Source organism: Leptonychotes weddellii, chromosome 13 (genome assembly GCF_054177405.1).
Source record: "Leptonychotes weddellii isolate Sample4059 chromosome 13, ASM5417740v2, whole genome shotgun sequence".
Classification (NCBI taxonomy): domain Eukaryota; kingdom Metazoa; phylum Chordata; class Mammalia; order Carnivora; family Phocidae; genus Leptonychotes; species Leptonychotes weddellii.
The window spans coordinates 46,138,408-46,166,287 of NC_138381.1; the positions used below are offsets into that span (position 1 = coordinate 46,138,408).

Sequence of the window (27,880 nt, forward strand, 5' to 3'; positions counted from 1 at the left end):
TTTTTTTTTAATAGAGAGCATGAGCAGGGAGAGAGGCAGAGGGAGAGGGAGAAGCAGGCTCCCCACCGAGCCAGGAGCCCGATGCGGGGCTCGATCCCAGGACCCCGGGATCATGACCTGAGCCGAAGGCAGACGCTTAACCATCTGAGCCACCCAGGCGCCCCTCCACATTACCTGTTCTTAAGGCTTGCAGAAATGGAGATGAAGTCAAATATAATCAGATGCTGAACCAATTCACAGAGGCCAACTCCACCGGCATGAGGGCAAACGGGAACTACAATAAAGACATTTCTATTTAATGCCTAGGGGTGGGGATGGGTGGATGAGAGAGCACCTGCGGTGATTAAGGTGATTGCCCGCCTGTGATTACATCATTCATTATGATCTAGGGATGAAAATAGATTCCCTGATCAGGCCGAAAAGAGTCCCTCCAGAGGGACCCGCCGGTGTGCGTGGGTGGGGAAATGGAGGTTTGGTGCGCGGCTCCTGGGGCGCCCTTACTTTCAAACTTTTTGGCCATCAGCAACACCGAGAGGTTTTCATTGACACTTCCCAGCCTGCAGCTGTCAATCTGGAGAAACTGCAGGGCTTTCGCTTGTAGGAGTTGCTTAAATATCACTCTATTGTGGCACTGGAAATAGAATTAAAACAAAACCAGCAGAAGAGTTAACCTGGGCCTTCAGGAAGCCCAGGCTGTATTTATCCTTTGCTCTCACCTGGCATTCAAAGCAAGCCCTGACAATACAGGCCGGGGACCTGACTGCTCACTGCTTCCTAAATCTGCCGGTGGAAGGATGTGAGTCACGCAAAAGTCCCACCGCTTGACATCTATGAAGGAATAACCGTCGGAGCGGATGGCAAGTGGGAGGCGAAGCAAAGCATCAGGGTGGAATGTGGTGATGGCGGTGAGCAGGTGGCTTGGATGACCAAAAACCCACGGCTAACCAGCACTACTCCTTTTGCTGGGCAAACTGAGAATCCGTTCCTTCACACTGCTCTGCTCGTGGGTGGACTGCCGCAGGTTTTGGCAAGCATTGGTGCTTCGTTTATAAGCACAGAGAGTGAATGCAGTAACGTTTATTCAATTTGGAAGCTGGCTTTCTTAAAACCATACAGTGCGTCTCATACCCTTGCAGGAGCAACTTTAAACTGCTGCCTTGTAAATTTTGATTACTTTGGGAAAGATACATGGCCTTACATCATATGAATTGTAGGTAAAGAGACAAAAACTTTTGACTGTCTCCGACTCCAGACTCTACTGATGTGCTGTAAAACATCCCAAGTTCAGAGATTAAGAAAACTTCCCCACTCAGAATAACACAAGTGATGGAGCCTGACGTACGCCAGTGTCCCCAGTGGGTGGCCGGTGTGTACTGACCCCAAGGAGAGGTCACTTACCTGTTCTCCGGCGGCAACGCCAATTCCTAATGGGACCAGTGCCTATAAAATATAAGGCAACCTGATGTTATTTTCCTGAGTCTTTGAACTGAAACTCCTAATGTTTAAAACTATTTACGGTTGTTTCACCACTTAGAGCTGAAGAAGGAAACGTCCCTGCTGGGGGGCTGTGTGAAGTTTTGCGAATGGCAGGTCGGCAAGGGGATTATGTGTGCACATAGGAGGGGCTTGTTCCTATGCTGCCATTAGCTCTGCAGATTCTCCCCACCGCCCCCCTCCAGTGGGTGTTCTAGAACCCTCTCCCTTCAAGCTTAGCCAGCGGCCTTAGATCCACTTTACCGGTCAGCCTGAGCTCGTTCCTTACCTGGTGAAATCCTCACCTGGCAAATGCTGGAGTCTTCTGAACATAGCACTGCTCTCTCTTTCCTCCCACCTGAAGCGACCTCACCCCCGCCACCCCCAGGCTCTGGGCTGCTCCCCTCATGCCCCCACTGGGATCGCCTCGGGCACCTGTGGTTTCTCCGCAGCTTATCTTCCCGTTGTTTAGGGAATAATATCCAGGGCACTGCAAGCTAACACTATCTGAGCTCCTACTACCTGTCCGGTGACGTGTGAAACCCTGCCTGAAATGACTCCTTGTCACAGCCCATCGGGACAGGAGTCACCATCATCCCCATCTCACAGGGGAATGAGAAACAGGCACAGGGCTGGTAACCGTTCCCAGATCACAACTCTAGAAAGGGGTAGAACCAAGGCCTGAACTCCAGAGCCAGGGGAGGCTTCTGAACCACTAGATAGGAAAACTTCCCTGCAGAAAAACCCTTAATTTAGGAGCCAGGTGCCCCCGATCCTGCTACCTGTCCTGCCTCTATGTGTGGATGTGGGTGAGTCATGGACCACCCAAGCCTCGGCCTCCTTGTCCCCAGGTGAGGAGTTAGAGTGGATGGTCAGTGGGGCACCTTCTACCTTCCTGGTTTATGCTTCCAGAAACCTCTAATTTAAATGAGTGCCGTTCTCTATCTCAAAACAAAAACCAGAGTGGGGAAAAACAGAGGAAGAAAGCCATTTGACTTATTCATTCTACCATTTTAAAAAGCATATGTTTCTGACACTTAATAGGTACCAACTCCTATTTCTTCCTTTTAAATATTTCCTGAACCTGCTCTAGTCTAGCTGCCCTGTCCCTTCCCCGCCCGCCCTCCTAGATTACTGGGAAAGCCTCCTAGCTCTGCTCTCTGCTCCGCTTTCTTTCTGCCTGTTCCACACTCCCCTGTACTGCATCTCAATCCATCTTACATGTTTTTTCCAGTCAAATCTTCTTTGATCCCATTCTCTCCTTCAAGACGCTATGGTGACTCACTGTGTCGGGCGGCATCTTCTGCGCAGATGGACCCATCACCCGGGCCCAGGGACCGGTCTTTCCCACAATGTCCGACGTGCACCTGCCCTCCACTGGGGATCTCCTCCGCCCCACCTGTGCTGGCTGACTCTGCAGCTTCCCCCTGCCTCTGGTTGTCTGTGCCCACATCATAGGATACCTCCTGAGGGGACAGCCTTCCCCACGTAAACAAAACCTCAGAGGGCTGAAGCCCCGAAGAACTTCCAATGAGACTCTCCGGGCTGGGGTGTGTGTGGGGGGCTGCAGGTCCCTGCATGGGCAGGTGGGCAGCACTAGGGTGTGGCTACCCCCAAAGAACCCCAAGGTGAAAGTCTTCGTCAAACCGTGGCCTCTGACCAGATTCTCAGAAGTTTTTGGGTCTGTTTAAACTGACACGGTCACCCTGTGGCTCCTGCTTGTCCCCCCCACCCTGCCGTGCAGCTTTGCTCAGGGTCCGCTCTTGTCTTACCTCCGCGAGCCGCCCCACTGCCCCAGCCCACCCCTGTGTCTTCCTCCTGTCCCTCCCCTTTTCAGATTAGGGGAGAGTATAGCAATGCAGTCACCTCAGGGGGAAATCTGCTCCTGGCAGGCTGGAGCTCCCTCCTGTCCCTCCTGTCCCAGGGTCTCCCTAAACCCGAGAGGTGGGGAGGCCGGGTGGATCTGTGTGGGAGGCGCCCCGGCGCCAGGGCTCCAGGCAGCCTCCTCGGGGGGCGGCCTGACCGTGGCATTAGCTAAGCAAACCTTTTCTTTGGGGTCAACCAGAGGAATCTACACTTTTGTTTCATTCGGGGTGAAAAAAATATTTTAGTATCAGTCAGGTTTCTGTATTTACAAAGTACTAATCTCTGGATTGCTGGCAGCCTTTCAACTTTTAGCAGTTTACTGTCTCTAAAATAGAGAGAAATGTAAAAGGAAATAAGCAAAGGAGCTTTAGGATCTGTCACGGCCACTCCAGAAAACCAACCAAACAACAACAAAAATATACAGCGGCAGGGGCAGGAGGAGTTTTTCTACCTCGGAAATGGCTGCGTGTCCCAGAATGTCATCAGGGGAGGTGGGCTCCTCAATCCACAGTGGCTTGAACTCAGCCAGCTTTGACATCCACTCTACCGCCTCGGGCACATCCCAGCGCTGGTTGGCATCCATCATCTGCAGGGAGAGAGAGAGAGACCCTCCACCACGAGGTCTGCCTGGTGCTGACCTGTGGCAGGGCTATGGCTCTCAAGGACGAAATGCTGTCACTTGGTGCCCCCGACAGCTGAGCAAGACTTCTGGAGGGAGCCCGACATGTCCTCTGTGGAGGACCAGCATGCAGGCAACACAAAGGTGGCCAAAGAGCAGCCGCCAAGACTGGAACTGTGGCTCCAAATGCGTCTTCTGACAGAGCCACCAGGATGTCTGGAAGTGCCCTGGGCTGGGCCCAGGAGAAGTGCTCGCTGGCCCTGGAACTCTGGCCCAATCTGCATCGAGGTGCCACCCAATTGCATCTGTCTTGCAGTATCCATTGTTCTGGAAACTATTTTATCATATTCCGAATCAGGCCTCATCAATTCTGAATTTGTTCACCAGTCATTTTGATGCTTGCCAACTATGAGTCTAGCACAATAATACATAACCCAAACTCTACCATTGATGAAGCACCTACTCAACCAGGCAGTTTATGGATTTTGTCCCATTTAATATTTAGAACAACTCTATGAAGCATTTCATATTAACCCAGTTTACAGAAAAGAAAGCTGGCATGCAGAGAAGTTAAGGAACTTACCCAAAACAGTAAGTCACGTAAATGACAAGTTCAGGGCCAGGCCTCTAACTCCCAGGCCCTGGCTCTCTGGAAGCCAGGTGCTGGGTGTGCAGACACCAAGAAAGGGCCTCTCCACCCCTGACATTATCATGCTTGATGACAGACATGGGGATGGATGTGTCCAGTAGAAAGTGCTAAGTGGTAGGAGTTCCCTCAGGGGCCACTGTGAGGACCAGAGGACAGTACAGCTAGAATCACTTTGTATCACAAGTTATTTGGGTAAGGACAGCCCCATAAGACAAAAGTCATGTTAACTTGTGTATAAATAGTGGCATTTCTGATCCTAGGTCAGGATTCAGCTCCTATTTCTGTTAACTTATGAAACATGCCTCCAAAAGCATAAAAATATCTTACTGTGACTTTGTAAAAGTATTTTACATGTAATAAGAAGCATCTTATAAAAATATGTAGTGAGGAATGACTGATCCTTACATTTATTTCTGCAAAAGTCTGGCATTTCTTCCACCTTGGCTCCATGAGACTGGCCTACCTGCTGAACCAGGCAGGACATATTTGTTAAGAGAAATTAAATAATGACACACGAGGGCACCAAGGGGGTACCTGTTTGCTCAGGTGCATCCGTGCTAGCAAGAAGGAATCCCTAACCGGATCTGACTTAAGGAGTTCTGCAGAGCAGACACATTTAAAACTATCAGCTCCTTCAGTTTTTTTTTTAAAGAGTTCACCCATTGCAAAACCACTCAGCTGTGCCTCCTCTCACATTCAGCTTTAAAATTCCCCACGAGGAGGGCCCAGGCGGCTCAGTCGTTGAGCGTCTGCCTTTGGCTCAGGTCATGATCCTGGGGTCCTGGGATCGAGTCCCACATCGGCGGACTCCCTGCTCTGCAGGAAGCCTGCTTCTCCCTCTCCCACTCCCCCTGCTTGTGTTCCCTCTCTTGCTGTGTCTCTCTCTGTCAAATAAATAAATAAAATCTTAAAAAAAAATTTAAAAATTCCCAACGTTCTTTAATCCTTGCTTGAGATGAGCTGTATTTGGCCCAGGACACAGGCTTCATGTAAGCTGCTCTTTCTCAATGGGAGGGGAGGACATTTACCAACGTCTTCTCAGGTCCAATCATGTTTCGGATGAGGCGGCACCTGCGGATGTCATCCTGGAGATCAGCACCCACTTTAACCTTAAACCTATAAAAGAAATGCGGTTTGGGGGTTGAGAGCTGTCCCCTGACATGGCGAAGACACGCGGGTTCTCTGCCTTTGCCAACAATTCATAGGTGCCTTCTAGTAACCTCTTGCCTCTCTCCCCGTTGGTCTCAGACAAGCCACTTGAGGGGCGCTTGGGTGGCTCAGTAGTTAAGTGTCTGCCTTTGGCTCGGGTCATGATCCTGGGGTCCTGGGATGGAGCCCCATGTGGGGCTCCCTGCTCAGTGGGGAGTCTGCTTCTCCCTCTACCACTCCCCCTGCTTGTGTTCCCTCCCTCGCTGTCAAATAAATAAATAAAAGTCTTTAATAAAAAAAAAAAGACAAGCCACTTGAAAAATGACCCAGTCGATGTCTCAGGGCAACAAGGCCACATCACCTGCTGACTCGAAGTCAAGGAACTAGGAGAGCAGTCAGATCTTTTTTTTTTTTCTTAAGATTTTATTTATTTGACAGAGACACAGTGAGAGAGGGAACACAAGCAGGGGGAGTGGGAGAGGGAGAAGCAGGCTTCCCGCGGAGCAGGGAGCCCGATGCGGGGCTCAATCCCAGGACCCTGGGACTATGACCTGAGCCGAAGGCAGACGCTTGACTGACTGAGCCACCCAGGTGCCCCGAGCAGTCACATCTTTAACAGCACTGAGTTTTTGCTGCGCTGTGACAAGGAACGAAGAACAAAAAGCCAGTCAGCACTAAAGAGAAGAGGAGGCTGGGACAAGGGGCCAGCCCCGTCACACCCTGAATGTAAAGAGTCTGACTGATAAAGACCTCCACCTGCGCGGCTCCTTACAAGCTCAGGAGAGGTGGGCCTCGGGCTGCAGGCGCCTGAGGCTGGGGACTCACGTGACTCGGTCACAGAAGGAGAAGCAGCAGAGGTCTCCTTTATATTAGAGCTGACCCCTTGCAGGGAGCTCCCTTCATCTGTTCAGATGCCCAAATAGTCTCCAGAGCCGGGTCTCTACCTCCTCCCCATGACCCCAAGCCGCAGTTTCAGTTGTCGGGAGAGAGCGTGGTCACCCCCTCGCGGGGGAGGCAGCACCACGGTGGGCGAGGCCAGTCTCCTCTCCCTCACTCAGGGACTGCTCCACATTCTCCCCCTACTTTCCTCGGTGCCTACGCTCTGTGCCAACAGAAAGCCCCGCTCGCAGCACACACCCTGGCACTCGTTGCTTCTCTCTCTTCCACTCAGCACTAACACACTCAAGAAGATGTTTCTGTCCCAGATGGGAGCTCCAGTTTCCAGATGCCAGGCTTCTGTGCTGGGAGGCCTCTGAAATCGCTCCTAAGCCTTCTGTGACTCACTAGGTACAACTGTTCCCACCTTTCCTGAGCACGTGGAGGGGGGGAGGGGTATCAACGCTTACTGAGCACCTGTTACGACTCCCAGCTGTGCTGGCCCTTTTCCGATAAAAACATCTTATTGCAAGGAGAATCATGAATTAATATTATTCCCATTTTATAGAGAAAGAAAATGAGGTCTGGAGAGGCTGCGCAATTTGCTCATGATCACACAGCAAGTACGTGCAGGAGACGAAGGGAAAAGGTAAGAGGTTGATTCCAAATCCAACACAACCCAAGCCCCTTTCCCCTGCTTCAGGCTGCCTCCTTCAAAGTCTCACTCCCCAACTCTATTTCGCCGAGGAGTCAACAAAAATTCAGTGCCTCTCAAACTTTAGCAAGCACACAAATCACCCTTTACCATGGGATCTCGTTAAAATGCAGATTCCTGCGCAGCAGGTCTGGGAAGAGGCTGGAGGGTCTACATTGCTGACAAGCTCCCAGGGAATGCGGACGCCTCTGCCCAGCAGGAGGCCCGTGACCACGCCCAGAGTCTGCGGAGAGCCGGCTGATCCAGCACAGGCAGGACTTCCCGCCATGTGCTACACAGATAGACTCACGGTGACCCCCCATCACGAGATGATGGTCCCTCTGTGTCCTGCACTGTGTCGGGTTCGGGAGCCCCCAACAACCACAATTCATCCAGAGGAAGACCCTAGGACGTCCAGGGGTCCATATTCACACAGGAGAGAGACAGGAGAGAAGAGCCAATGGTTGGTCTGGAGAGAAACAGCCTGCAGAGGAGAAGGGCTGCCACTGGAGGGGGTGAGGGGGCGCCTGGAGACTCTGTGGAAAACTGGAACCAGTGACTGGAAGTTCTCCGGAAGGGAAGGTTTCGATACACGGAAGCTCTTTCTAACGCGTGCAGCCCTCAACAACGCAGAAGTGCCTTTTACCGGTTAGGCTCGCTGCCTCTGTAGGTTTTCAAGCATGGAATCAATGCTTCTTACTGGTAGTAAAGAGTGGATTTCTATCCTAGACTAGTGCTTGAGATTGACCATCTTCAAGCTCTGTTTCAAATCTGATGTTCTAGGATTCTCACTAGGACTCACATCTCATCCTTGGAGGAAGAGCCTGGCCTACGTTGAAACTTCTCCTATGCGTCCCTACGTGTCAGACTGTTCTGGATGAATCCTGGCCTCCTTGGTGCCTTTTGCTCCTGGCTCCTCTCCACTGGCAAGCCTGTCGTGACGGGGAGAGTGAAGCGCATTATCACACAAACAAGTTACCTGGTCCAGCCGTCCTTCAGTGCCTCCGTGCAGAGCTGTGGGAGAAAGGGAGACAGCCACCATCACATACCCAAACGCTCTCTCTGGTCTAATGAGAACCCCAGTTGTCTCTGATGTGCTTTCACAAACACTGGCTGCCGCATGAACTGGAAGAACAACCACGTGCTGGTGAATTAAGAGCAGGAACGCCTTAGCCAACAGAGCATAACTCCTTGTACTTGTAGGATGACTTTCTTTCCTCATCTCTAGGGGAACAATTTCTTGAATTGTTCACAACATTCCTAAAAGGGAAATGGAGCATTTAGGTCCCCCTTCTTAAAGCCAGGATATTCTGCAGCATCCATAGAACGCGTGGATGTAAGGGAACCAAACAGAAGCTAGTCTTTCAGCTGTGTACAGGGTGGTGGGAAAGTCATAAATCAACCAGGCTCTGACGGCATGTGTGCCAGCCACCGGGCTACGGGCCTTACACAACTCACAGCATTATTCTGAGTCCCCCAAACCACCCACGAGGTACGTATCATTTCCCCACTTCACAGGGAGGAAGCCGAGGCTCAGCATGGTTCAGTGAGCACAGTGCCATGTGACCCTGCTGCCTCTGCCTAGGAATCAAATCCCGGGCTGTCACCTTCCAGAAGCCGAGGTGGGACATGCTAGGTCACAGAGTCTCGCACCCACAATGTGAGCGGCTTTACTTTGCTCCGGTATAAGTACTTTCAGGATGGGGCTTTGGATCCATAATGATTTAGAAAGGCTAACAAGAAAATGCCAGAAAGCCAGGAATATAAAACCTGTCTACAAAACCGGGTTCCAGTGCCCACCTGCTTCAGCGTGTCATCGGAGTACCCCAGCCAGGCGCACGACGTGGTGTAGGCAGGGTAGCCGTGCATCAGCATTTGCCCTTCTGGGGAAACACAATGCTTGTCAACATTTTGTGCTTTCCAGGCGCCTTCAGAATTACAACTGCCTTTAGCTAAGCTGCTCCCTTGGAGGATCCAGCCTGTTCTCCTTCTGACCCTGCCTTTCATGTGCACCCAGCCCCAAGCCCAGCCTCTGGCCACATTCACAATCATGCAATTACCGAGGATGTCAAACTAGCCCAGGTATTCCTATTTGTCACACCCAGGGAGCTGCTTCATCCAGATGCAACCCTTTGTCAGAGGGCCTGGCTGCTGGGTACGGGACATTTGGGAAGATGATGCGAACCCCAAGAGGACAGGGACCCTCAAAAGGACAATGAAAGCAAAAACAATGAAGGAAATTTCCTCACCACCCACCTCTCTCTTTTTTACCAACTTGACCTTTCTGCAGTATTTCTGGAAAAAAATAAGAAACACCATCACTTTTTCAGACAACACAGCATGCTACTACATTATTTACACATCAGCAGGTACTAGAAAACTTCCAGTTCCGTTACTCGAGTATGACTCACCATAGGCTTCCTCCTCTGTCAGGACGTCTGTGATGTACCTGAAATCGATGCAGGATAAGAGCGTCCTGGGGTCCTGGCAGCGTGACAGGAGAGGGGAAAGGCCCAGATCAATTCACAAGCAGCTTATGTCTCTAAGGATGGACTTACCCTTTCTGGGAAAGGGCCTTCAGGATTTGTGTTAAATTGTTTGGTTCTGTCATTCCTTGGTACAGAGCTCTTCAGAAGGTCGGTGCCACCTCCCCAAGACATCCTCAGGCCCTCGTATGGCAACCCCTCCCCTCCCCGACACCTAGGCTCCACCAGCTCAACTAACATGGCTCCTGGAAGGAGGACCGGGCAGGAGGCAAGCACTCAGCACGAGTTAAGTGGTGAGATGAGCGCCTGGCGTCCCTCTACATATAGGTCATTTCTCCACACTTCAGGGCTGACCATGATCCTGGAGCAGCTCAGTGGGAGAGGAAAGAAGGCTGGTCTCAGAGCTGGGCCCTCCAGGGTCAACCCTGTGCCCACCGTTTATTAGCAGCCTGACCGTGGGCCATCCTCTCGTCAAATTGGGACAATTCACTTCACCGACAGGAACAGAACGGATTCACCATGAGCGACACAGCACACAGCCTGGCCCTGGACCATCACTGGCTGTTCTCTCCCCCACTCTTCCTGCCCCTGGTTCACTGCTCTGGCCACGCTGGCAAGGCGGACATCCTCGGCTGGGCCTCTGGCTGAGACCCCTCCCATCCCAGTCTAATAGCTGGGAAGCAACCAGTAGCTTCACTCCCACTCACGTTGTACTGTGACCAACAGTACTCCACTGGTCTGTTAAAAATCGTAAAAGCTGGGCACCCGGGTGGCTTGGTCGGTTAACCGTCTGCCTTCAGCTCAGGTCATGATCCCAGGGTCCTGGGATCGAGTGCTGCAACTGGCTCCCTGCTCAGCTCAGCGGGGGGTCTGCTTCTCCCTCTGCCCCCACCCCTGCTCGTGCTCATGTGCACGTGCTCTCTCTCAAAAATAAATAAAATCTTTAAAAAAAATGTAAAAGCTCTTTCAATGCTGAGATTCTGCCCCTTTCAAGACTATTGGCCGCTACTGAATCAGGAAATAGGATCCAAAAGAATGAAGTCACAGGCATCTTCTCTAGTGGCCCTCAAATCAGTCAGTTTTGGAAGCCACCTCCTACACCCCTCTGAAAGGCTGACCTTGAGCCTAAAGGCAGCTCATGTCCTTCCCCTTTGGATGGGGCCCCACGCCGCCAGAAGCTATGTCAGACAGATGGTGTGAGAGCCCGCCTCTTTTTATTTTCTCCCAGAGAAGAGGCAATGTCTGCCCACCTACAGTCTTCAAGGCCATGGTGTTCTTCGTGTTTCCTGAATTGTGATGCCAAATAATAACAGCGCCTTCATTAGTTGACCACCAGAGTTTTAGCAACCACCATGCAAGACATCACCCTGAGGCCAGCTAATGCTCAGAGGTTAAGTGACATGCCCAAGGTCAACCCGCCAGTAAGTGGTGGAGCCCAGATTCAAAACCAGGTCTGCCTCGGTCTGAAGTTCACTCCCCTTAACTTGTCCAGACTTTTTTCCTCCTTAGCTGCCAGGTGCTCGACCCTGCCATAAACAGGTCAAGGAAAAAGGAAACATCGAGGTGCCTATCTTCAGCATTTGGCTCCTTCCCTTCCAGAATCAGACAGTGGAGACCACCACAGTCTGATCCATCACTTTCTTTTAAATTCAAAGTGACCAGATGATATCTTAATAATAATATCTTATGTATTGTATAAGATAATAATATCTCACTAATAAAGTCTTGCTCTTCAGGAAGCACTTTTATCATTTGGTCTTTAAACAATTCTATGAGGTTCTCAGAGAAGTGACGACTATCCCCTTTTCATAGTTAGGAAACAGAGGCTCAGAGAATTTGCATTACACATGGAAACTCCACAGTGGGGGGAGCAGGACCTAAACTCAGTGCTTTCCTTGGACCACTCTGCCTATGTGAGCACAGCCAGCTGTTACTTCAAATATCAGAAAAGAAATACTAGGGGTTAGTGGGTGTTTGCTTTATCATCACTATAGTGATCCAGAGACAATCCTGAATATATTTACCGATTATCAAAAGGCAAGTAATCTGTGAAGTCCATCTCATTTACATTACGTTATCATAATTATTTAACGTTATAATGTTAAAGAATTTACTTACCATGTCAACAAGTAACTTCCACAGAGGCTTGAAAAAAGAAAAAAAAAAGAAAGAAAGAAAAGAATAGTAAAACATGTGTAAAGTACCCATTTTTTCCTGAAAGTAAATGCCAACTCCCATTCTCAAACACCTGTCCTCTGGTCCACCTGTGTGCCAGGGTCTCTAACACTGCCTCCTAACCCCTCACCTTTGCTGCCCTCCCATTTCTTTCTCAGCCCTTTATAACCGACTCCTTTAGTTTCCTAACTACTTCCAGGGAGAAAGAGAATCAAACAATTCTCTATATTTCTTTTGGAGGCCTGCTGTGTATGTCTTTTGTCATCAGAAGGCTGCTCACAGAGGAAGTGTTCATCCCTCTGCCATGCGTCGGATTATTCCACAGAGCCCCCCAAGTGCTCCTCCGATGAATTACCTTTCCCTCCTGCTTGGCCCACAGGTCCCACACAGCGTTGAGAAGGGCCGCGGTAGCCAGATGCACAACACCTTTCTCAGGACCGATCTGGTTAGGAAGCAAAACACACCAGCACTTCTTAGAAATGAAACAGATTTAGGTCTCCTAGCCAGGGACACAGTTCAGGACTTAAAAGGCATCAGTAAAAGGTCATGTAGAGGTTAAGCTTTTTTTTTTTTTAATAGTTTCTAACCTATGGAAAAATTGCAAGAACAGCACAAAAAACTCTTGTATATTCCCCCCACCTCTCTCTATGTATATGTATGTACTTATATACACACACACATATACATATACAAATAGAACATATATAATATAAATAAAATTGATTTTACTGAACCATTTAAGTTGCAGATATCATGCCTCTCGAACCCTAAAAACTTCTGTGTAGGTCCTAAAAACAAGAATATTCTCTCACATAACCGCAGTAGTACAATGATCAAATTTGGGGAATAGGACATTGATAGAATACTACTGCCAAAAAGACAGTCCATACTCAAATTCTGCCAATTATCTCAATAATGTACTTTATTTTATTAACATATTGCATTTGTTCTGCCTCTTTAGTCTCTTTTTATCTGGAACAATTTTTCTAATTTTTTTTAAAGATGTGTTGACATTTTTAAAGCACACAGGCTAGTGGACTTGTAACCGTGTCCCCAGTTTGGGTTGGTCTGGGGTTCCTTCATAATTGGGATTCAGGTCATAATTTTTTGGCACAAGTTCTAAGCAGACAATAATGTCATTTTGGTTTTTTACTAGGGGTATGATCTTCCAGCCCTTAGGTAAGGCAGGGTCCACAGCACTGCTGCACTGTGAGGTTACCATTTTCCTTTTCTAAGTACAGAGATTGGGCATGCATTGACGAATCTTGCCTCAATCAGTTATGGCTACAATATTTGCAATACGGTGATTGTCTAACATTATCATTCTTTTTACATTAAGTTTTTACTCTATTATAATGACAAGCTTTTCCTGGTTGCTTGTTCACTACCTTAAATGGACCGACCCATGGATTCTTATGTTTTTCCATGAGTTACAAGCCATTACTAACGTATTTATTTTGATCCTTGAATTGTCCCAGATTTGGCCAGTGGGAGTTTCTTCAAGGGAATGCCTTGAAAAGCAAATTCAACGTGCTTTGCAGAAAGTTCAAAATGAAATCCAAGGCAAGATGGCAAGTGCCTTCCCTTGTGCCTTTCTCCATGACTGGATGAGAGCCTGAGAAGTAGCAAAACACAGAGCTGCTGTCAGAAGACAAGGGCAAAGACCCAGTTATTGGACTGACCTTAGTGGGACAGAATCCTTTCTCTAGAGCCTCACTCTTTTCATGCCTTGAACTTAGGGTTCAAAATATAGACTTTTACACATAAAAGTACTCTGGTCTCTATCTTCTTAACTTGGCTCTTCTCTTATGTTTCTGGCTTTAATAACTTCCTCCCCCAACTCCAATACTACCCACATACTCTGTCCCCCAGAAAGGCTGCCGATTCGGTACCTAATCTTCTAGAGGGTCTAGAACACTTCTTCCATTCAAGGAGTAGGAGTAGAGATGAAGTCCGTAGGGTCTCAGGATCCAAATGTGTCCAGATTCAAGTCTTAAAGAAAGAAATCAATTACCTCCAAACACTGTCTAAATGGTTCAAGCCCTAATTTATCTCAATACCATGTTTGACCTTAGAATTGTAAGCCTGTTTCTGTTTTCACATTTGTTGCCATCAAAGGACATCTTAGACCTTAGTAACATTACTCATAGAAGCATTTTATAAAATTGGCCCCTTACCCATCTGAGCTGCCCGTCGCTTGTGAGCTGCCTGTAGAAGCCTCTGAAGTCACCAACGATGTCCCTGAGGTCCTTGTTAAGCACATGGTGGGCGAGGGCATTCACAGCACAGACAACTATTAAGTAAGGATTCAATTCTTGTGTATGTTTTGGTATGAAGTCAATAAATTAAGACATGAAAACACCACAAACTAATGTGGGCGTTTTATGAAAGAAACTTCAAATACAAAAGGTACATGTTTTTAAAAACTGTCCCAAATATATCTTCTGTGTTTGTCGTAAGTAATACCATACATATGGAAGAGCTGTTAATCCATACATGGAGCTTCATTTGAGTAGAGCAAACATATTTTGAATGGTTGCCGTGCGAGAAACAGAGCCATCAAGACAAAAGTTTAAGCCATACTCCCAATCTATTTTCTTGTTCACTTCGGAAAGTGTATAGGCAGTTTCAAAACCAAACCCTGCTAGTTCGTTGTTCCTAAGGAGTAAGAAGACCCTGACTTATCACCAAAAAAAAAAAGTACCTTCTAATTATTGTCAAGCACAGAAAATATCTTGAATTCACAACATAACACACAAAGATGAAATGAATTTGCAATAAGCCTAATACATGTAAAATGTTAAAGTACATGAAAATACTTTTCTTAAATATTACATTTCTTCCTATTGACTTACTTATGATATACTACTCTTAAGTAATTTGAAAGTTAAACTTAATTTGGTTCAGCATGACCACTGTTTTTTTTGTTTTTTGTTTTTGGTATTCTACTGAAGGCTTTATTGTGTTATTTCAGATGAAGAATAAGTAACAAATTGAATGGGAGAGACCCTTCTACCTTTTAGTCATTCTAGAAAAACACTTAGTCTATACATCAATGGCCAAAATAATCAAATCAAGTCATCTGATTAGCCCCAAAGCAATTAATTTGTTACAAAAATTTTTGATAAACTTGTTTGGCGTTGCCATTTCTGCGATATGACTCAGACCATTTCGTAGGACAGCTGGAGAGTCGGCCAGATCCTAAGAGAAAGACCGTTTCAGTATATGAAACATGCTGTCAGGACGTGACTGGCCTCTATGTGGAGAGCACTCAGATGATTGCACACTTGCTGTTAAATACAGCATTAGGGCTGGACCAACCATTCCATGTTCTCTAGGGCTTTTGTTAATGGGATATAGAATCATTCCAGTTCAGACATGTATTCCCTAGAACCGCGAGAAGACAGAATCCTCCTCACGCCTTAATGGTTGGTGCTCATAGATTAAAGACCTCTGAAGAGTCTGTCAGCAAGTCACAGAGAGGTACACTATTATCTAGTAAAACCTCCATCTCGTTGATGAGATGGTGGCCAGAAATCACTGATGAAGCACTCCTCCGGCTTGCCCCACATGGCAAACGCATTTAACACAAGTTGAGGATGACCTCCTCTTTTACAGCTTCCCAGAGACGCAGCACTAATATATTCATCTAGAGTATGTAGATTGTCCTTGCTCAAAAGGAGGGCACTGCAAGAAACTAACTAAAATTTCGTGCATTTGACAGAAATTTGGGTACTGGTGGTCATCCACTGTATGGGACAGTCTACTTCAGGTTTGCTTTGCTGCCATGGGTGGGAGATTTCATCTGGAAAAAACTGGCCATTGAAGGCAGTGCCTTGCTGACTAACTCCTAGGGATCCCCTGGCCCAGGAAGGACATGTCCATAAAGCCTATGAATGACCATGGGTGCCTGAGCCCGAGGGCTGGTGTGAACCCTTACAGCTCTTTTTGTCTCTTTAGAAATTCTTCTTTCTTCATCTTTTTTCCTCTATTAAAAAAAAAACTATATTGGTTTATTCTATCTATTAAAAAAATAACTAAAACCCTCCCTCCCTTTCTCACACACACATACTAGCACTGCCTTCACAGTAATGAGGAAACCACTATTTCTTAATTTTTTTTTTTCCGATCATAAAAGAATGAACTACCAGGTAAGTAGGCTGACAAAGGCACAGAAGAACTGTGATGAGCTAATGGAATTTTTTTCAATGTTAATGTGAATGCCATGTAACACATTCAGTGAGACCGTGGTAAATTACCTGAAATATGGAGCAAGGTTAAAGTTAAAATGGGTTCTGTCATGTTGTGGTCGACAAAAGGCAGAAGCGGACTACATCACCGCTAAAGAGCCGTTTATTAAAGGCGTAGAGAGATGGAAATTGATTCACGCCTGGCCGAGATGCCCATCAGGACGGCTGGGGGATGGGAGTGGAGGAGGGACAGGTCAGCGAAGGCCCCAAAGCACAGAGCTCAGCAACCAGGGAGAGGAGCCTCCTATCTCCTATCTTGTGTCTCAGTGAGCACACAGGGTCCCTCCACCTCGAGCCGGAGTCAGCAAAGTTCAAAGTCTCGGCTATTAACAGAGTGGTTCCAATGGCCGTTCCCGTAACATATTTTGTAAGCTTGCTGAGTGTTACGCAACGCTTGGGGACCGCCCTATATGGTCTGCAGTATGGAGAAGGCGGCTTCATAAAGTACTCGACTTACACCAGAGACAAAGTTGCAGGAGAAGCTGACACACGGCTTACAAACCTGTCGTGGTCAGCGGGCACTGCCTTACGGAAAACATTAACAGCAAATGGTTGACTTAATGGAGAGGGAGACAGGGAATAGTTGCCGAGTCTCCTCCCGCTACCTGGCAAATTCCTAGCTTCAAGGAATAATCTTCAAGACTAATCTCACAGGCTCACCTCTGTTCTGAAGCTGCCCAAGACCCTCCTGGACAATGAACTAAACTTCTGTGTAACTTGTACCAGCTTTTAAAGAACTGTCCTTCTCACACTGCATGATCTTTTCTCCTATGGCTGTGTCCCTGAGAAGTTTGTGCATTCCTTCTCCATGTATGCAGGATTCTGTCCCCTTTCTCTATCTCACTAAAATGATCTCTCCAGTGCCTGACACATGGGAGCGCTCAAGGGAAGTCTCTTACAGAACTGGCTGAGGGCACGACTGAAGGCCAGCCCTGTGAAGAGTGGAATAGTGGCCACCTCGCATCCACTTAAAGTGCAAGAAAGGTTCCCTTGTCCTCACACACACACACATATGCACACACACACGTGCGTGCGTGTGCACACTCACCTTTCATCTGCTTGACAATATTAAAATCTTTCAGTGGGGCAAGACTTCTATTTTACATCTTAGGGAGAGCTGACAGTGCAAATATCCATGGGAGAGGTTCTACTGCATCACCACCAAATTTAGAGAATCTGTTTCCTTCCTTCTTAGATCCTCACACCTCAACTGTCATCATTTGGCTTCAGACCCTAATGATCCATAGAAATTGATCTGGCAAAGGTCACCTTTTGTACTTCTTGAATTTTGTACCTTGTACATGGATTAAGTATTTCAAAACAAAAATCAAACAAATAATTTGTATTTAAATGTGGAAAGAGGGGTGCCTGGGTGGCTCAGTCGGTTAAGCTTCTGCCTTCGGCTTAGGTCATGATCTCAGGGTCCTGGGATTTAGCCCCACATCGGGCTCTCTGCTCAGCGGGGAGCCTGCTTTTCCCTCTATGTTCTCTCTCTCTCAAATAAATAAATAAAATCTTTTTTAAAAATGTTGTGGAAAGAAAGCACTTCAGGGAGTGGCTAGCTGAGCAGCTATCTGGGCCTCAGTCTCCTTATCTAAAAAATGAGGGGCCTCAAGACCCCCACTGAGCTCTCTCCAATTCTGAGAGAAGAACTGCACTCATAGCTCAATGAACAACCTGCTTTGCCCAGATACCAGCTCTGAAACAGGGCAGCCAGAGGCCCTTCCACCGTGAGGAGCAGTGGGCCTGAAACCACTCGCTGTGCAGTACTTTGCAGAGCAAGTGGCTCGCTGTGCACATCCCAATAAGCCTTGCCACACAAGTGCCCATCTGTCCCTGTCATGTCCCTCAGCCGCCCGCCTAGCTCAGGCAGAGAAACAGGCCGAGATTCACGGATATGCCCGCAGTCCATTGACCCCTGCAAGGAGAAGGGCCGAGTTCTGCCACCTTTTCATTTCTCCCCATGAAACAAATAACAAACCACAAAACATTGTCTTTACTCACCCTGAACAGCGTAAATACAGAGAAAAGTAAGGTCACAACTGGAATCTAAGTGAAAACGAAGCATTCCGGAACCTTAACGAGAATGTTCAACTCACCAACTTCCGTGCCTTTTCCCAGAGTGAAGGTAAGCCCGTACCCCTTGAGCCCGTCTTCCGCATCGGTCTCTAAGACGACATAGGCAGCCGAGTAGTCAGGGTCTGTGTGCTGCAGGAGAAACGCACCCCGCCCCACAAGGCAAACATGAGAAACCCAAAGGTACCCCTCAGTACATCACGTAAGACTAGAAAACGCAACAGGGGACGTTCAAGAGGAGCTCGAGTCTGATGCAAGCCTTGGTGTGCCCCCCAAAAATGGAGGAGTTCTGAGTGGACAAAGGGAAAGTCCCCCTGACAGATTCATATCATTTCAACAAGGGCAATGCATACATTTTCAGTGCCAGTTTGCCATTAGGCCTCCTCTGATGATCAGCTCAGATTTTAATCCAGGAGTTTTTGCCTAAGCTACCTCTGCCAGCTCTCTGAACAGAGCTGTATTCACAAGCAGCCTCAAATGGAAGCAGCCAAGCCTTCAGAAAGCCTCACAGAAAACTGGACTTATCTTCGCTGCAGTCTGTAGCAGGGCTAAAAAGACAATGGCACTGGTTCAGAGATCGCTGGGTGGAAACAAAGAATTAAAACTTAAGGACAAATTAGCCCGCTTTTTGTTTTGTTCTTTTTTAAAACTTGCTACTATCAAATGGTATTTTGGTAAGTGTTTACTGACCGACTACGATGAAACTCAACACTACCTGCTGATATGGGGGATGAGGGATGCAGAAGTGAAAAAACCAGTCTGTCTCCAGAAATTTCCCCTCAGTAGGGAGAAGCAGGTGAGAACTACTCTGTGAGAAGTCCCCAGGAAGAGCAAGGGAGCAAGGAAAGAGGAAGCAGGGGACTGAGACACTAGGATGGGCAAGGAGACAAGTGAAGGCAGGGGCAAGGGAGAGCCATAGGAAACCCCGAGCCTTGTGAGACAGAAGTGAAAGGCCCCTGGGCCACCGGGGTGGCAAGTGAATGAAGACAAGACTGGATAGGTGGTGTGGGGGCAGATAATGGAGACCCCCAAAAGCCAGGCAGAAGATCTGAATGCATCAATAAGGAATGTAGGATGCAACTATTGATGTCTTTTTGCATAGGGCGGTGACAATTGATTGTTTTTATTGTTATTATTATTACTACACAGTATTTGTTGCTCTGAAAAACTATTTTAAAAGTTACTTGATTTAATTTAATCCTTATAACAATATTATAAAGTAGGTGCTATTATCCCTATCTGACAGATAGGAAACCGAGTTTATTTTTTTAAAGATTATATTTATTTGAGAGAGAGCAGGTGAGAGAGAGACAGCATGAGCTGGGGGTGGGGAGGGGCAGAGGGAGAGAAGCAGACTCTCCGCTGAGCAGGGAGCCCCACCTGAGGTTCTATCCCAGAACCCCAGGATCATGACCTGAGCCGAAGGCAGATCCTCAACCGACTGAGGCACCCAGGCGCCCCGGAAACTGAGTTTAAAGCAGAATTTAAATCCCTGTGCTCAGGGAAGGGGAGGAGGCACACAGAAGGCCTTTGTCTGGCATCAAAGCCTGGTGGAGAGCATTCGGTCTGAAGGGTTGCTGGGCACCAGCTGCATATCAGAGGTTGTGCAGGTTGCTGAGGGGGCACAGACACGTCTGCCCTTAAGAAAGTTAGAGTTTAGGGGCGCCTGGGTGGCTCAGTCGGTTGGGCATCTGCCTTCAGCTCAGGTCATGATCCCGGGTCCTGGAATCAGGCCCTGCGTCAGGCTCCCTGCTCAGTGGGGAGCTTGTTTGTCCTTCTCTCTCTGCTGTTCCTCCTGCTCATGCTCTCTTTCTCTCAAATAAATAAAATCTTTAAAAAAAGAGAAAGTGGGGCACTGGGGTGGCTCAGTAGTTAAGCGTCTGCCTTCGGCTCAGGTCATGATCCCAGGGTCTTGGGATCGAGCTCCGTATCGGGCTCTCTGCTCAGCAGGAAGCCTGCTTTTCCCTCTCCCGCTCCCCCTGCTTGTGTTCCCTCTCTCGCTGTCTCTCTCTAATAAATAAATAAAATATTTTTAAAAAAATAAAAATAAAAAATTAAATAAATAAATAAAGAGAAAGTTATGGGAGCCTGGGTGGCTCAGCTGGTTAAGCGACTGCCTTCAGCTCAGGCCATGATCCTGGAGTCCCAGGATCGAGTCCCTGAGCAGGAAGCCTGCTTCTCCCTCTGACCTCCCCCCTCTCTCGTGCTCTCTCTCTCACTCTCTCTCTCAAATAAATAAATAAAATCTTTAAAAAAAAGAGAGAAAGTTATAGTTTAGAAGCCATGGTTATAGAAACTCTAATAGCAAGAGGCAGGACATGGTAAGTCTCTGGGAGAGATACAAACTATGGAAGCCAGGCAGAGAGCACTATGAGTGGGATGCATTTGAAGCTGGAGGAGACTTTATGATGAAAATAGAATCTGAGCTGGTTGGTTGAGGATGGGGAGCTTTCCAGTGAGGACTGAAGCTGTACACACAGAGGGGGTCTTACTGGGAGCAAACCGTGAGACAGGAGGGCCCTTGGGGCCTGAGCCCTGCAGAGGGAAGGAGGAGGCCAGTAAGGAAGCAGCCGAAGTCAGGGTGTAGAAGTGATGGCAGGAGGCAGCTGACAACATGACCCGCAGCCCCGGAGAAAGGACCCTGGAAGCAGAAAAAACAGTCAATCCCAAGAGAAGGAAGGAGACAGAAGATTTCAGATGAAGGAGGAAGTAAGCGTAAAGGTTGGAGGCAACAGGGATGAACCAGTAATTTAGTCTTTGGTGGGGAAGGAGCAGACACAGAAGGAAGAAGAGAGATGTTAGGGTCAAGGAAAGGTGATTCCAAAGTGGGAATCCCTGTCTCTATGGGATAGAAAAGGAACCACTGGGAAAAGAGACTGAGGAAGAAAATACTGGAGATGGAGGGGATGAGAATGGGGGCCTCGTCAGTCAAGAAGGGTGGGGATGGGGACACAGATTTGTCTGGGAGGATAGGACTCACAGAATAAAGGGAAAGATGAGAGGGTTAGTTTGGAGGCTGATGGGTGGAGATGGGGCCCACGGTGCATTTGTCTTCAGTCTTCTCCGTGATGCAGTAGGCAGTTTTCTAACTGCTGGGGGTGCGGGAATGGGAGCCAGAGGAGAGAGAGAGTGGTCTGGGAGCACAGCCACTCCTGGGAGCTCAGCAGACAATGGGGAAAGGAGAGGGAAAGTATGACTGGCTGGGAAGTGGTGGTGGTAAGGGGAGGGTGTCAGCTGGAGCTGGGCTAAGAGCCGACAGCCCTGGAGCTCTCTGGAACCTTGATGAGTGCCTCAACAAGCAAGCAATTTATAAGTACAGGTCTGAGTGCTCCATGTTTCCTGAAAGGCCGATAAATCACAGCTGAATCCTTTACTTTTAACAGATTTGGGGGCAGTTTCAGGGCTCCTTCATGAAAATATCCTGCTTCTGATCAGGAAGCCTCCTCTGCTTCTAAGTGCTGAACAGAGCTGAATTGCTGAGTTCAGCATGTCATGAGGGTTTGGGAAGCAATACCTCCCAGAACTGCAAAGTAGCACATTCTATTAAGAAGGCACATGAGAATCAGCACACAACACACCCCATATCTCTGGAAGATAAATACTTAAGTATTTATGAGTTTGCAATACAGGTATCCGAGAACTTCTCTTGACCCTGAGGTCATAAACAACTTAGGCCCAGAGACAAATTCCATTTCTTAAAATTATTCTACTTAAAACCGGGCTACTTTAACACTTCACAAATTCAAAGCAGAGAAAAATCTAGGCCAGAGCCCCTTCTACTTCAGTTTCCTCATATGTAAATAGTAATTACAGACAATACTTTTTGATGGCTTTCTCTGTATTTAGGCACCTGATGGGCATCTCATTTATTACATGAAGCAGATATTATTATACCCATGTCACCGATAAGAAAACTGAGACCTTGGAAAGAGCCGTGATGTCCATCGACAGATGAATGGATAAAGTAGATAGAACTAGAGGCTATTATGCTAAGCGAAATAAGTCAATCAGGGAAAGAATTATCATATGATCTCACTGATGTGTGTAATTTAAGAAACAAAACATAGGATCATAGGGGCAGAGAGGAAAAAAATAAAACAGATGAAACCAGAGAGGGAGACAAACCATAAGAGACTCTTTTTTTTTTTTAAAGATTTTATTTATTTATTTGACAGACAGAGACACAGCAAGAGAGGGAACACAAGCAGGGGGAATGGGAGAGGGAGAAGCAGGCTTCCCGCAGATCAAGGAGCCTGATGCGGGGCTCCATCCCAGGACCAATCATGACATGAGCCAAAGGCAGACACTTAACGACTGAGCCACCCAGGTGCCCCACCATAAGACTCTTAATCACAGGAAATAAACTGAGGGTTGCTGGAGGGCAGGGGGTGGGGAAGTGGTAACTGGCTGATGGACATTAAGGAGGGCACATGTAATGAACACTGGGTGCTATATGCAACTGATGAGTCACTGACCTTGACCTCTGAAACCAATAATACATTATATGTTAATTAACTGAATTTAAAATTTAAAAATGGAAAAAAAAAAAGGAAAACCAAAGCTTAAGAGAGTGTGCGGTTTAACCCACAGCTGCTACACATCAGAGGGGCAAAGTGGTTACATTAGTTCAAGTGTTTGAATTTTACAAGCCAATGAAATTTCAAACACTTCTTTGGAGATCCACAAAGGATTGCCAACTGGATGGTTTTTTTTTTTAAGTCATTTAACATAATATAAGAAGGAACACAAAGATTTGAAAAAGCGGGAGTAACAATCTCAGAATAAAGGACATTTAAACGTAATAACTTTGTTTAGTCAGCACTTTTTTTTAAAGATTTATGTATTTCATTTTTTTGACAGAGAGAGAGAGAGACAGCGAGAGAAGGAACACAAGCAGGGGGAGTGGGAGAGGGAGAAACAGGCTTCCCGCTGAACAGGGAGCCCGATGCGGGGGTCGATCCCAGGATCCTGGGATCATGACCTGAGCCGAAGGCAGACGCTTAACGACTGAGCCACTCAGGCGCCCTAGTTAGCATTTTTTTTTTTTTTTTTTTTACGAGAGACCTATTTCTAAAAAAATATTTCAAGTTCACAAACAGCATAGGTAATGTAATGGTATCAGCGTGCCCTCCACCCACTTAGGAAGCACAACATTAGAGGGCGAATTAGAGTCCTCTGGTACTCATTGCCCTCCCTCCACATAGATAACAGGTAACCATCATCCTAACATGGATGTTTCTCACTTCCCTGCATTCCTACAGACCCAGGCAATTTTATTTTTCTCCTCTGTGGACTGAGGGCAATGAGAATCCAGTGGGTGTCAGCCCTCGGGGAGACCCAGTATAGAACTCCTTCCTATATTTGGGAACCACTGCACTAGACCGTGGTAGGGATGGAGAGTGTCCCTCCAAACACTATCAATAAGCAAACACGCCCTTCAGTATTTAGGTAGAAGGCTGTGCCTTTACAACATCTCCAAAGACTGGTATTTGCATAACTCTCAACAGTGTAAAATCCCTTCTAACAGTGTTTTCAGGTAATTTCATGACAGCCCCCCGCACATGCCCCAGAATTACTACGAGCTTGTTTGTCTGCTTTCCCAGCCAGAGTGTGACTCCATTTCATAGATGGGCCCAAGATGCCCAGAGAGGTTGGCGTCTTCTCTAGGTCACACAGCAAGTTGTGGAGGAGGCAGGATCATAACCCAAAACACCCAGGCCCACCACCACGAACCCCACCAAGGTTTCAGTGCAGAATAAGTATGTGTTCTAGGGTTTCGTGGGTGGGGATCCAACAAGAGCATTACGCTGTTGTTGCTTATTACGCATTCTACCATTTCCAGCAAAATGCGAATCATAAATGTCACAACAGAAGTATAAAACGTCAACAAATAAAAAATAAGGAAAGAAAAAAAAAGCCCAGGAGTTGTGGAGAGTTTCGGGTTACTTTTATTCCCTTTCCCCTCCCAGCCTCCCCCTCTGCAAAAGCAACGGTTCCAAAGTGGGGAACCTCCGCGACCCGCTGGGCTCCCTGCGCATACATGGGCCTGGACGTCCGCGGGAAGAGGCACCCGGCTGTCGCTCAGCGCTTACCATGGCGTCGGAGCCGTGGCCCCCCAGCGATGTGGGGAAGCGCACGTCGCGCACCAAGAGTCTGCAGATCCTGCCGCGCACCATGTCGCCGCGCACCCGGAGCTTCCCGAGCCGCCAATTCGGCTACGGATACTATGCGCCGCGGAAGGGGCGGAGCCCGGCCCCGCAGGCGCTGATTGGCCGCGCGGCCGCGCACCAGAACTTGACCGGACCCGAGTGGCAGGCCAGGATCCCGGCTCCCGTGGACGCTCTGGCGGTTCCCGCCGCGTCTGCAACCCCGTGCTGGCCCGCACGGCCCTCACGCGGATTCGCTGCGGGTTGCGGAGGACCCGGGACTGGGGGGGGAGGGGTGTCCCGCGCTGCATCAGCGTTTTGGCAAGACCGTGCCCCGCCCGGACGGGAAACTCGAGAAGGAACTTTCCCCGGCGCGGCGTCCAAGAGGAAGGAGCGGGGTCTGAACAAAGTTCGGTCGCCCAATAGCACAGTTGGGCTACGGGCTCCACTCTTGACCCAAGTTAATGCCGGCGCAGCCTGGGGAGACGTTAGAAAATCCTAGGTGTCTAAGTGACCTCAGCCCGTTTGTTACCCGATAAATTAAGAATCAAGTCACCCTTTATTACACCCCTTCTGAGGCGGCGTGGTTTAAATACATTACCTCTTATCCGTCCAGCTCTGCAAGGTGGTGTAGAAATGAGATTCAGAGAGATTAAGTGACTGGCTCGAGGCTACACAGCTAGTTAGGTAAGTGGCAGAGTGTTCCGGCTGCAAATCCTGGGCTCTGTCCTCTGGACTGCAGGGACTGTTTAAGAGGGAATTTGGTGAAAGCTATGGATTAGAAGGCACATTGATTCTTTGCTTTCAAGTACAGCACACACCATTTTAGTTCCTACTTTGGGGGCATGCTTTGAAGAATAAATGTTTGGGAAGCACTGCTACAGACGTTATTCTATCGATTTGTGTTTATGTGGGTCTGGCAGGGATATTTTCAGGGATGCCCAGGACACCTCTGCTCCTTAAGGATGCATATAACCCTGCTGGATGAACTCCTTAGGCTTAACGTTTAAGTGAAGCAATAGGCCACTGGGACTGCAGTTAAGGGCCTTTACTCTTTGAAAGCAGTAGCCAGTTAGCTCCAGCTTATAGTGGTCCAGTGGGAACTAGAGCCCTGGATTGCTTTATGTTCTCATTTTCCAAGAGAAGTCTGAAATTCAAATGTTAATGTGAAATAGCCTTTTTCCTTGCCCTGCTCTACCCACTTTTGTGTGTGGCTGGAATATATGCTCAATTCACTTTTTCAGAATGGATCTGTGGCCTGGTTAATAAATTCTGAGTACTTTGTATTCTGAAGATGCCCTTTTCTTTTGGATTTGAATGCTGGTTTTATTATATAAAAGTCTTAGTTCAAATTAATACTTCAGTGTTAAGTCCCATTCTTTTTTTTTTTTTTGAGAGGAAGAGAGGAGTGCCGGAAGGGCAGGGGGAGGGAGAATCTTAAGCAAGCTACACCCTGGGCGTGGAGCTGGACATGGGGCTCCATATCACAGCCCTCAGATCATGACCTGAGCTGAAATCGAGTTGGATGCTCAGCCGAACCACCCAGGTGTCCCTAATTTCCCGTTCTTTAAAGAATAAGCTGGGTGGGGTTTTAATACCCTCAAGAAAAAGTTTGGATTTTCTCCTAATGGCTTTAAAATGTCACTATTTGTGTTTAGGATTAATTTAAAAATTAATTCTGTTCTACAACTGAGGGATCCTTTCAACCAGAAGCAATATATTCCTCTGGAAAATCTTTCTGTATTTCTTTCATTAGTTCTTCCTCTTCATTCTTCTGTTTTCTTCATCTGGAGCTTAATTGGATTGATAATTGATCTTCTGAATCTATTATCCACCCCTGGAAAAAAAAAACTTTTTGACTCTGTTCTTTTGTACTGAATCCTGGATATGTTCTTTGGCTTAATAATCGAACTCAGATTTGATCTCCAACTGTGTTTCTTCTTTTACTCCAATTTTTCCTTTGGTGTTGGATTTTTTTCCATCTGTTTTGAATTTCCAAATTTTCTTTTCATAGTACGGTTGTCCCCTCTTATCAGCAGGGGACACATTCCAAGACTTCCCCCCACTCAGTGGATGACTGAAACCACACTTAGTACCAAACCTTAGATATACTATGTTTTTTTATACATACATACATATGATAAAGTTTAATTTATAAATTAGGCACAGTAAGATTAACAATAATAAAATAGAATTATATCAGTATACAAATAAAAGTGAATGTGGTCTCTCAAAAAAATCTTTTTGTACTGTACTCACCCTTCTTGTGATGCTCTGAGATAAAATGTCTACATGATGACATGAGGTGAATGACTAGGCATTTTCGCAGTGTGTTAGGCTACTGACCTTCTGAGGATTCATCAGGAAGATCATCTGCTGCTGGGCAGCAGGCTAGCCACAGGTGACTAAAATCAGGGAAAGCAAAACAACAGATGAGGAGACTAGTGTACCTTCACCCCTGTTGAAAAAAATGGATGCCACACCTTCTCAAAACAGTTTTCATTAGTTGCCTCCATTAAGTTTGGTTCTTTAGGTGTTAGTTTTGGTTGTTGATTTCTTTTCCTTTACAAGGTGGTTTTCTTCACATTAGTCTTCATATGCCCATTATTTTTTTCTCATATGTCCGTTAACATTTATTGAGAATCACATTTTGCCTTTCTGTGAAGCTAGGCCTTGAAGACCTGTGTCTGGTGGTTGTGGAAGAGGGGGACACGTGGCAGCACAGGTATGTCAGCAGGTTTTCTTCTAGGTGAGGAGGCCTGTGTCCCTTCTGAGTTTTCAGAGTTGGATCCCAGGGGTAAATTTCAGAATAAACTACTCCATTTTCTGTTGCCCTTGTGGTGATCAGGGTTTACTTTAGGATCTGCTTGCTTTCCTCACCAGCCCCCAGATTCCATCTAGGACTCTCCCAAGGCAAACTGTGAACTATGGAAAACTGTTAGTATTGTTATCAGCTTATTATACCAGGACAGGCCTACCCAGACATTCCAAATGTTGCCCTCTAATTAATGACCCTAAAAAAGAAAAATCACTATAATTAATAGCTCTGTTACTTCTAGGAAAAATAAAGTAAAAAGGACAGGATTTATACTACCATCTTAGCCAGAAAACCAGCTCAAATATTTGAAAGGACTTCAGACAATGGACCATAGGGAGAACAAGACTAACCGGAGAGAAGGAAACAAAAAACCCTGCAATTGTCCCAACTCACTGTCTACAGGCTACAGCACAAAGGGGGAAGGAGGGACAAACAGAGCCTGTAGTGTTACTGAGTTGAGGAGACAAAAATTAGTGTTTATTTATATTAGTGGAGGCCAATGTGAAGGACCCCTTCTAAACTTTGGTTGAGTACTGATAGGCACATGAATGAGAAAACTACTCAAATTTAAGAGCCACTAGAAAGAACAGGCAAGAAAATTAT

The 27,880-nt window shown here is 47.2% G+C and overlaps 1 protein-coding gene across 4 annotated transcripts in view; it reads right to left on the bottom strand.

Moving 5' to 3' along the window:
* The window catches only part of ENOSF1 (enolase superfamily member 1), a 29,097-nt gene extending 4,533 nt beyond the window's left edge, over window positions 1-24,564 (bottom strand). The window contains exons 1-14 of one of the 4 annotated variants that reach the window (XM_031033350.2): window positions 24,406-24,564; window positions 18,337-18,445; window positions 14,165-14,280; window positions 12,343-12,429; window positions 11,931-11,957; window positions 9,738-9,810; window positions 9,583-9,621; window positions 9,127-9,206; window positions 8,306-8,340; window positions 5,636-5,723; window positions 3,791-3,925; window positions 1,399-1,440; window positions 502-631; window positions 175-274 (exon numbers count right to left, since the gene is read on the bottom strand). In XM_031033350.2, coding sequence (XP_030889210.2) covers window positions 175-274; window positions 502-631; window positions 1,399-1,440; window positions 3,791-3,925; window positions 5,636-5,723; window positions 8,306-8,340; window positions 9,127-9,206; window positions 9,583-9,621; window positions 9,738-9,810; window positions 11,931-11,957; window positions 12,343-12,429; window positions 14,165-14,280; window positions 18,337-18,445; window positions 24,406-24,489 — 1,145 coding nt within the window. In that variant the 5' untranslated portion in view covers window positions 24,490-24,564. Of the gene's footprint in view, window positions 1-174; window positions 275-501; window positions 632-1,398; window positions 1,441-3,790; window positions 3,926-5,635; window positions 5,724-8,305; window positions 8,341-9,126; window positions 9,210-9,582; window positions 9,622-9,737; window positions 9,811-11,930; window positions 11,958-12,342; window positions 12,430-14,164; window positions 14,281-18,336; window positions 18,446-24,405 lie in introns of all 4 variants that reach the window. The other 3 variants (XM_006727784.3, XM_031033366.2, XM_031033361.2) reach the window with 3 other exon arrangements.
* Between the last annotated feature and the right edge of the window lie 3,316 nt (window positions 24,565-27,880).